Genomic DNA, 11135 nt, shown 5'->3' on the forward strand with positions numbered 1-11135 from the left:
AACCCAGATTCCCTGAAGGAAGGTTATGATTACAAGATAGATGTGTATAGCAAATGAGAAAAATATGAGAATATGATGAAATTTGTGGATTTACAGCATATATACAGGATGTGCGTTGTATGTGTGTTGCATTTCAAAAAGTATCTAAAACATGCATGGTAATAAATGTCACCTTATCAAATTTATTCATTTCACAGATGTAGGTAAATATGTACACAACACTCAGATTTACATATGTGCAATACGAGCTTTTCACCTCATCATAAGCTCCAGATGGAGGTTCCATAGGTACAGAAAAGGTGATAATGTGCAAGGGTGCATGTGCATTGCTGTCTGTTCTCATTGTCAGAACATATAGATGGAGGTAGCATGCATTCAGAGATATGCACTGACTCATATGCTCAGAATGTATAGAAATGTGTGTAAGCTGATGTATAGAATACTTCTCAGCATATAGGAAGGCAAAAAAAAGCAGTTCAGGATTCTCCATAGTTCAATCCTGCGGTTCACTAAACCTATTAAGGGCCAACAAGCCTCCTATCGTTGTACTGCTTTAAGGGATACATTTGTAACCCACCTTTCCCTGTCAGTTAATACTCTCCTACATAGGAGAACGCAGCATCCTGCTCTGACGAGGCTGCACAGACTGAGATGGTGGTTCTGCCCCATGAGACCCTGCAGATGGGACAGCTTGTGCCATACTGTGGGCCATCACATCCAGACGGTAAAATGTCACAAAAATGTCAGGGGAAACCCAGTTGGCTGCATAGCAGACACTTTTCAGTGACACACCATTGAACAACACCAAAGAAAAGGCCATACTCCCCTACACTGAAGTGGTGTCAGAGATTGCATATTGGCACAGTTGCCATTAGTCAGACAGTGTTTCAATTTTTTATTTGCCAGCTTTTCTTTCTTTTCTCAAAGCAACTATAATGAGAGTTAAAACTTAGCTGTTGGCCCCAAATATTTGGTTATTGAGTAGTGTGACAGAGGCATGATTTTGGTAATCAATCATGGAGTGGAAATTTGCTTTTAAGAGGTATAAAGTAATCGATGACCTTTATAGGACCACTAGGAATTGCAACCACATTGGCAGAACTTATCAAGCCTCTGGCAGAGCACCAACCTCCACCCCTCCCCTCCCCTCCTCTGGAGCTATGGTAGCCAACTGATACAAAAAATACAAAGCTGCATTTTCAAAATAGAGACGAGTAAGCTAATTAGAGCTGAAATCCAACAGAAACGTCTAGTGAAGAGGTAACATATCACAATGCAAAATACTGTAATAATACTAGTACTGTCATCCATTGTCGAGAAGTTTGTTTCAAAACAGAGTTCGGCCAGGAAAGTGAGTTCTGAAAGTTAGAAATCTCAGCTCCTGGCGAAGCAATCACTGAGTCACTGGAATTAATCAGCAACCCTCTATATTATGGCCATTTTGTGCTATGGGGCAGTAAAACCTTCCCTTATTTCCTGCTTTAACACTGAACCCTACCCAGAGCATGTATGTTCTGATGAAGGTGTTATAGACCGAAAGCCTAATCAATGTAAATTGCATAGACCAAAGTGTGTGGGAGGTCTTTTTCATTGTAGATTTGACTGGTAACTCCAGCAAAGACTCTCAGCCAAACCTTACTTATTTCCCCCTTCAACACTGAAGATTAGAACACCTCACCGACCTTTTCTGTCCATGAAATCATGTGCGAGTGCTCAAGGACACACAAACACATGATGAACATGGCAGGGAGTTTGTGGTGTTAGGAGCACATCCTAGCATTATTTGTTGATTAGTGGCCAAGCCAACTGGATCCTCCCTCATAATTTAACAAGCTAATTACAAGCTAATCATTTGAAGGGGATGAGGGAGGCGTTACAACACGGCCAAAGCTGCAAAATGGATAGAAACAATGCTACAGCGAAGACAATCGGCAGAATGGATTTTACAACTGTTTATATAGTTAAAGGAATCAAGCTGTAACTCAATTAGAAAACTGAATTTATACTGAAACTAAAATATCTGACACCAAAATTAACTGATTCCTTTAATCTTTATCTACTGTTAAGTGAGAGACAGAATGATCCCAGTGTTGGCAAACAGTTTTTTTAATTTACTAATTGTATTTAGACAAGCAACGGCAAGCAAAGGAGAGTGTTGAAAATTACCCACTGAACACACACACACACACACACACATACAGGGCATATGCATGGCATGGCATACAGACAAACACACACTATTACTATGTGTGTGCTATTTCCTGACAAAAAATGTTCTTTAAATGGCAGTGTATTTAAATTATCTTCCAACTGTTGTAGGCCTTGCAATTTGATGACATCCTACATTTATATTTTCTTTGATCATGTAACGACATCACAAAATGGTACAACAGAAAAAATACTTTTATTGTTTTAGTATTTGCTAGAGAAAAAACACACCCCAAAAATACATTTTGGTGGAATTGTCCTTCAAGTTCTGTAGGTGTTGGCAGTTCCCCAGGGTTTGGGTCTCATAGTCCTTCAAGGCTCGTTTTTAAAGTAGGGATTTGTAGTTCTTTAAGGCTTGTAGTTCTGTAGTTGCTGGTAGAAGCCAGGGTTGGGGCAAACCGAGGGCCTCGCCTGCTTCACCTGTCTGTACGCATCATCAAACGACAGCCCCTCCCTCAACATCAGGTAGCCAATCACGATGGAGGATGAGCGTGACACGCCGGCGTTACAGTGGACCAGCACCACACCGCTCTGAGGAAAGAGAGAGAATGTTAGCAAGCGTAAGTGCAACTTTACATTTCAAATTTATGTTTACCACACAGGTGTTTTGATGGATTTAAGGTCATGTAATGTGACCAAATCCACGGGTCCAAGCCGGCTCCAAAAAGACTCAACTCCATGCAAGTCAATGGGACCACAACCCAACTTCTCACTCACAATATAAAGTCAATACATTTTTTCAACAAGACATTATGGTCTCAGTAGCTAATTTCACTTCTTCTCATGTGTGTCCTTATGGCGATTTTCAAAATAATTGTGTCATTAACGGGATAGAATGGTTTTCCTAGTGATTGACAGGTCGCCTGTCCAGTGATTGACAGGTTGCTGATTCTGAGCCAATAGCAGGAGGCGTGGCGGACAATCCTTGGCAGCGCTGGCTCCAAAAAATTTTAACTTGGCGGTGATTGTAAACCCAATCTCCAGGCTTCAAAACACCCTTCAGAAACCTATGGGTGACGTCACACTCACTACGTCCATCTTTTTTTTTTTACAGTCTATGTGTATGCCGCAATGTTGCCATGACGTCAGATAACTGCAATTTGGAAAAAACAGGGTTGAAAAATCTTGTTGAGTTTTCTACATGTGACTTGAAGGGCCGTTCCATTGCATTTTTCCCAGTTGGAAGTCCGAATTTTTGACTTTCTGACATCTCTGAAACGCAGCATTAGACAGAGAGACAGAGAAAGACAGGGACAGAGAGAGAAAATGAATCTGTGGTTGTGTGTGAGTGCGCGCGCGTGTGTGTGTGTGTGTGTGTGTGTGTGTGTGTGTGTGTGTGTGTGTGCGTGTGAGTGTGCATGTTTCATAGTTGGTGCTATTATTAATATTAATGTTGATATAATTATTTTACTGCCTAGAGTGTCAGGCTGGAAATCAGATAAATTGTTAAAATTCCAGCCACAATGTGCGCTGGCCCACAGCTCATTTGTGAAGCTCACTGTATTGACATATTTGTCACTGACATTCAGTATGGAACCTCCCATCACAGAGGAAAGTCTCTTTTTCTGGCTGAAATAGAGTGGAATAAAAAGTTCAGTCTCACTCTTGGATTTTAGATGTCACCCAATGCCCATCAAGGGACAAGAGTTTCAAATTAGCTTCGGCTACACACACATACAGCACTTTGGATGCTGTAATTGATGCCATATCACTGTTATCTATGCTTGTTCCTTGAAAATATAGCAAGTAAAGAGTAGCTACAGTCGAACAGACAGGCTAAAACAAAAGACTTTAAAGGATAATATCAGGGTTTTGTTTGTGCTAATCATCTCCGTTTCCCCTCTCCTTTGCATTATTCCTGCTGCCGTCTGCACACAGTCAGCATAGTTGGAGATGTCAGCTCTGCTTACTGTCAATCACCAGGACACCCACAGGAAGAAATGGAAGTCTCCGCCTGGAAATAATCCCTCAAAAACACGTCGCCTTACAAACTTCATTGTCACATCCATGTCTTTTTTTTATTTAGGGCATCAGGACAGTAGTTCATTTCAAGTCCAGTCTGACGCTATTTTAGAAATGCCGAAAAACAAGTAAATGTTCAAAAATCTAATTGCATATGGCATGAATTGCAAAATAATTGAGGGAAATGTAAACGCAGATGGTGGTAAATGTGGCTGTAACTCTAAATGACAACGGCATTCTCCTTTAATAGGTTACAGTGGATTACAGCATGTATAGGCAGGTCTTCTGGCCACCGAATGTGTCTTTGTCAGTGAGGTAGCAGAAAAATATTATGACACTACGAATTGGCCAGCAGATCATCTAAAATGCATTTTTAAGCGCTTACCAGTATATCCAGGAAGATTTAAATATATTTGATACATTTTTACCTGCTAAAACGATCAACTTCTGGTGTGTGGGTGTGACTGTCTATGTATGTGTGTGTCTGCATCTGTCATTGTGTGTGTGTGTGTGTGTGTGTGTGTGTGTGTGTACCTGCTCTCGGGCCTGGTCTATGAAAGAGCTGCAGTCCCCGAGATAGGAGGTGATGTCGGTGTCTGGGAGGTCCAGGATGTGGAGTGTCTTATAAACCAACTGATCTGGGAACAGATTGGCGACTCCGTAGGCCACATTCAACACATGAGACACCTGGCAGAGAGGAAGGGAGAGAGAGAGACAGGCAGAGAGAGAGAGAGAGAGAGAGAGAGACATGAGACTCCTGAGTGAAAGACGGAATGTCACAAAATATGGGACCATTTTATATAGCCTAGCTCTAATATTCTGTGCAATATTTATTGTATTATCTTGTTTCAAAGGCTGTTCTTGCTTTAGCAATATTGTAAAATTACAGGTGTGACTGGTAGAGCCTTTATATATGTGTCACTGAGGAAAATGTGATTGTAACGTTTGACACAGACTTTGGATTCTTGGCATGACACTTCGAATTTCGTACTGGAATTTACGCACCTGTGTCAAGAATTGATCATATTTGTGCGCAACAACAGTCCTCTCTATTAAAATTACAGTTGTGCCAGTAAACTTCTTATTTTGACTTTTGGAGAGAGTGAGAGAGAGAGAGAGGCGTGTACTGTCGGCCATATTGAAAACATGACACACCTGAACGAGACAGAGAGGGAGAGAGAGAGAGAGGCGTGTACTGTTGGCCATATTGAAAACATGACACACCTGAACGAGACAGACAGAGAGAGAGAGAGACTAAATTCCCTCTCTACCTCTTAGCACCGTCCTGTTGTCCCCTGCCCTATTTCTGTGCAAGGCTGCTTGTAACATGAATTCCATTTCCACAAGTTAACAACAACATAAGACGCTATAAAAAAACATTTCATCACTAATTGCTGCATTGTCTGTGTTGATCATACATTTGATTTCCCCACCCCCTAAACTAATATGCATTGTAAGTAATATTACATGTTCGAAAAGGAGGAGGAAGAAGCAAACACTTATTTCGTCCTACCCCCTTTCTTTATAATCACATCACATAAATATATCCATATAACCATAAAAGTTATAAAGGTAAAAACAGATCATTTTACCAGCTGGCCCCCTGTCCCTGGGTTAAGCTATGTGAGAATCCCTGGTCAGTTATTATGCAGCTTGGCAAGTCAAGTCCCAGAAACCGGAAGAGAGGGTAACTCTACTCCCTCCCATGTATCGTCCTGAGACTGCATGGGCAGCAGCATGAGCGACCTGTGAGCAGCCACTGCAGAGAGCAGCAGGCGTATATATATTCTGTGATGTGGAGAAGCGGTGCTGGGACGACGGTAATCATTTACTCCCTCTACTGAGCTAAACTGTCACTGCATGTGTCAACCGTCTCCTCCACCTATCGGCGGGCTGGCTGGCTGCTGCCGAACCCCAGAGGGAAACGCACCGACATGCCTGCCTCTGATCTCATGTCACCGCTCATGCTATCAGAGCAAGGGCATGCCCGCTCTATTGATCTCTCTGCACCGACCTTATACCTCTGCAGAGTGTCAATGTCATGGGCCGCGTCCTGAGAGGCTGAAAAAGCAGAAACATCTAGATGAAAAGACACATTTTTAAAACACATCCCCCATGCTGACACTGATAACCAAGTTATGAAATGATCAAATGCACCTCCTCCCCCTTGTTCACATGAATAATTAACACCCTCTCCCTTATTAACTTCATATTTTAGGAAAAAAAGCATCCGCCAGCTCGACACAGCTATACTATAAATATCACCTGCCTTTCAATTGTGATGATGATGGTGGTGATGAGTTTTACTGATAATGTTGACAGTTGTGTTGCTGCTGATTTTGTTAAAAATTATGCTTTTTTTTTTTTTTTACAATAAAATACACCAGGGAAAGAACATGTGCTTCATAAAGGGAGCAAAATAACTCCACATAAATCTGTATTTCTTAAGAAGTCAGGCATGTGGAATTCAGCAGCAGGTCGTAAAGATTGCAGGATATCAGGACCTGGAGGAAGAAGGCAAACATTCGCACTGAAAAGCCCGTCTGAGGAGCGGGGAAGCCAAGGAGGGAAAAGCATCAGCAGGTAGAAACCAACAGTACAATGGCTTAAAGCTATACTGAAGAAAGGGGAATAGGAATCAGCTAACACTGCTTTGGATAACAGGAGAGAATAGACTATTCAATATTATCTACAACTGCAGAGAAGAAAGCTTCGGAGTTCATGAAAAAAACAGAGAGAGAAGGCAGTTTCACAACAACAAAAACAGGCTGGCCAACAGCAAGAGATTGGATGACTAATGCAGGAGAAGAAGCAGGTCAAGAGACAATGGAGGAAAGCTTCAAAAACATGAGAAAGAAGGCAACATACTACAAGCAAGCATGAAGAAGCGTCTGCGTTGAGAAGAGCAGACAAGAGAAAGGATGAACTCGGACATTGTTTTACAAGAACCCCTTTCAATTTGTCTAATAACTCTTCACCGAGGACAGCAGTGGTACTCTTAAAGGATTAAAGCAGCAAGGAAATTACCTTGAAAAGACTCACATGGATAGGGAATAGAGTAGGGAGGTAGGCCTTTCCCAGATATCCCACCAAATCAAAGCCTTCTGTGGGTAGCATTTGATTTCTTTTGAGTAACAAATGTCATAAAACATCTGGTTAAAGCCTATATCCACTATCAGTCGGGCACTAAAGTGGGTTGAAGGTGGAGATATAACTGTGACAACCGCATCCTGGACCAAAAAGCCGCCTGCCAAGTTGAATGATACCCTAAAATAGGCTTGGATAAAAGAAAAAAAAACCATGCAAATCAACAAGCATCTCTACTGTCAAGGGGAAACTGTCAGACGAAAGATTCAACACTTGACAAAAAGGCAATTCCAACAATATAGATGCCAGTCAAAAGTTGAACTAGATGGTTTAAACCTTACAAAGAGCCGATTCAGGGGTTAAAAGAGCATGTCATGAGAAGTTTAGAGTAAATAGTGTCTACAGTTTGGGCTGATGTGACCGTGGACGGTGTATAAGATTCCCAACATGAAGGTAGAGACATTAGAGAGCATTAGATTACCTCGTATGTTAGGAAATCACTAAAGGAGTCCCATGCAGTGTAGCACTGTATGGGAAGTGGTGTCCTTGAGTCACCTCTATCTCGCCTAACAGATGTAATATTTTATTGATCCCCGTAGAGAAATTATCTTTTTGCTTGCTCTCCTCCAGTGAGGTCAGAGTGCAGCGTCGGCCACAGAGCAGGGAAAGCACCCTGCAGCTGGTATAGGGATTCAATGTCAGGCTCTAGGACACTTCAGCAGGGTGGAGGCTTGCTGACATCGGGAGCTTGAACCTTTTTCTCTGGCTGAAGAATTGTCTTTTTACCCAAAAGGAATTCAAGTATTTATGAAATGGTTTTATCTGGAAACAAACCAGGACCTATAGCGTCTGGAGGACTGGAATAGTGAAATGACGAGACGCTACACACACATTTAAAACCTCCACACGCTCCAGCAGGGCCTTCTCTCTACGACTGGCACTGTGCTGCCTCAACCTATACTAGGGCTGGGTGATACGTTTGAAATCAATATCACGATAATCATAAGGATTTTTTTCCCGATAACGATATATATATCACGATACGGCTCACGTATGCAAAATCACATGTTAAATAATCAAATAAATGTTCATCCCGTTGAACCGAATGGTAATGTTGGGATGCAATGTCACTGACACTGAACACTGAAAATTTCAAATAATTTTCGTACCATACCTCATTTTATCCGAGTTTTTGAATAAAATGTGCTTGTTATCATCAGTTCAGACAGCAGAAATGTGCGTCAAGATATCCTAAAATCTCCATATCATCACGATATGATTCCACTGAAAGACGATACACGATAATATTGAATTATTGCCCAGCCCTAACCCATCAACGTGTATGTAAAATGTTTGTGTAATATGTCAGGAGGGAAAGTCATTTAAATAATACTAGTAGTAGTAGTAATAGTAGTAGTAGTAGTAGTAGTAGTAGTAGAAACCAAACCCCCTTAGTTTTATCCCTGAAATGTTCTCATTACATAAACATGAATTATCCATTAAAAAATAACATAGCTTTAAAAAAGTAAGGTTACTTTCATGGGTTTTTAATGGATTTATTCATGGGTTGGTTCGTGGAAACACTAGAAATTATTTTTTTATGCCTTTTCTGCAGGTTTACAGGGTTATTAATGAGTTACTAATGGAAAGTTCCTGTTTCCCTGAATTTTACATTAAATTAGAAAGTAAGGAGTCAAACATTAAGGGGTGTTTAAGGTGGTTTTGAAGGGGTCTCCTCCATTAATAACTCCCTTAACTCATTTTAAAGGGGATTTTGCATGAATTAAGGGGATGAATTAATGTAAATGTAAGGTTATTTTAAGGTATTACTGGTTCGTAGAGAGTAGTAGTAGTAGTAGTAGTAGTAGTAGTAGTAGTAGAAGTAGTAGTAGTGCTAGTAATGATAGTAGTAGTAGTAGTAGTAGTAGTAGTAGTAGTAGTAGTAGAAACCAAACCCCCTTAGTTTTATCCCTGAAATGTTCTCATTACATAAACATGAATTATCCATTAAAAAATAACATAGCTTTAAAAAAGTAAGGTTACTTTCATGGGTTTTTAATGGATTTATTCATGGGTTGGTTCGTGGAAACACTAGAAATTATTTTTTTATGCCTTTTCTGCAGGTTTACAGGGTTATTAATGAGTTACTAATGGAAAGTTCCTGTTTCCCTGAATTTTACATTAAATTAGAAAGTAAGGAGTCAAACATTAAGGGGTGTTTAAGGTGGTTTTGAAGGGGTCTCCTCCATTAATAACTCCCTTAACTCATTTTAAAGGGGATTTTGCATGAATTAAGGGGATGAATTAATGTAAATGTAAGGTTATTTTAAGGTATTACTGGTTCGTAGAGAGTAGTAGTAGTAGTAGTAGTAGTAGTAGTAGTAGTAGTGCTAGTAATGGTAGTAGTAGTAGTAGTAGTAGTAGTAGTAGTAGCAGTAGCAGTAGTAGTAGACAGTAATAATAGTATATGTTACCCAGCAGTAGAAAGGGTCTGACGATCCCGACTTGAAGGTCCAGGCTCTTGTCTTGAACAAAACCACATCCTGTCTCCTCCTCCAGCTCCTCCACCTCCTCCGTCTCTCCCTCCGCTCCATCCCTCCTCCTCTCCACCAGCCTTTTACCCATCACTGTGGTCACATGAGTACACTGTTTCTTCAGACGGGTTTTGGAGAAGCCTTGGATCTCCTGGGCCAGCGAATGCATCACGTCAGGGTTGACAGGACTCAGCTGAAACAAACCAAGGGGGGGTTACATAGCCAGATTACTATCAAAATGATTTGGTTATATACAGTGATGCAGTGGTAAATAAAAAAGGTGGGGAAACTATAACCTCCAGTCTGCGATTTTCTTGATGCAAAAAAAAACACCAATATAAACAAAAATAAATTATTTTTTTATTCAGGAAAAAGCAGTAATTTATGCTTTTTTTAAAGACACTGTCCTCGTTTAACTTCATAAAGATTTATATCAGCCTAAATGGTGGATAAACTCTATTCTACAAATAAAAGAGGTGGGTAAACTGAACATACAGTAGGTAGGTTTACCCTCCATTACATTAGTACTATCTTAAAATGATTTGTGAAGTTTTGGATTTAAATCTGCAAAACCAAAACTGAGCATTAGGTTATGGAATATCAATTAGTCATATTGAAGATGACCACTGATACTGAACAAAACAAGAAGAAAAAGAAGGATTCATGGTATCTTTACAGTTATATCTGCCTAGCTGTGTAATAATAGCCTACTGCCTCGTGCATTACAACACCCACCTGGTCCTAAATGTTTTGAATTCAGGCGATCGGCTGCAAAAACGTTCGCCCACCACTGCTCTAAGCCTAACTATACAGTGTTGTAAGCTGTGTTTTTCAATATAGTACCAGTATTATGTGAGAAATAGAGCTTATTTTGATAAAGGTTTTAAAGGGAACTGTCAGCTGGCAGCCTCATAAAGTCGGAAGCTGCGTCAACAAAATGGTGCGTTCAAGTACTCCTCGTAAAATAGTAAATTAGTTTATTTATTTAATTGCCAACTTATATGAGATGACAGCCCCAGCAGCCTCACAGTGTCGCCGTTAGTGTGTGTATTTAGTTAGACAACTTGGGGTGCAACAGGTTTTGATACAATGAAATTGCCATCAAGCACCACCACACAATGTGTGAACTGAAATAAAAATAAAATGGTGCAACAGAGCAGAAAAAAAGAGGTCTCTATACGATATTATCCAAAAAGTATTCCTAAACTGCCCCCTTCTGCTTTCTTGCCCGCTACCAATGCCATCCAATGTTCAATCTTTGGAAACACAAACACAGCCGACTATATTTATAATTTTCACTCGAAAAAGTGACAGGTCAGTCATTCGTTACAATGGGTAAAGTCT

General features: G+C 40.5%; 1 protein-coding gene across 1 annotated transcript; it reads right to left on the reverse strand.

The window, feature by feature from the left end:
• Positions 1–2385: 2385 nt before the first annotated feature.
• Positions 2386–10698, reverse strand: LOC139919462 (dual specificity protein phosphatase 19-like). Its single transcript, XM_071909216.2, has 5 exons — positions 10527–10698; positions 9732–9984; positions 6185–6231; positions 4705–4857; positions 2386–2739 (listed from the first exon to the last, which is right to left on the reverse strand). Exons 2-5 carry the CDS (start codon positions 9958–9960, stop codon positions 2557–2559), a joined length of 612 nt encoding a protein of 203 aa, XP_071765317.1. The 5' UTR covers positions 9961–9984; positions 10527–10698; the 3' UTR covers positions 2386–2556.
• Positions 10699–11135: the final 437 nt, after the last annotated feature.

Source organism: Centroberyx gerrardi, chromosome 15 (assembly GCF_048128805.1).
Source record: "Centroberyx gerrardi isolate f3 chromosome 15, fCenGer3.hap1.cur.20231027, whole genome shotgun sequence".
Taxonomy (NCBI): Eukaryota; Metazoa; Chordata; class Actinopteri; order Beryciformes; family Berycidae; genus Centroberyx; species Centroberyx gerrardi.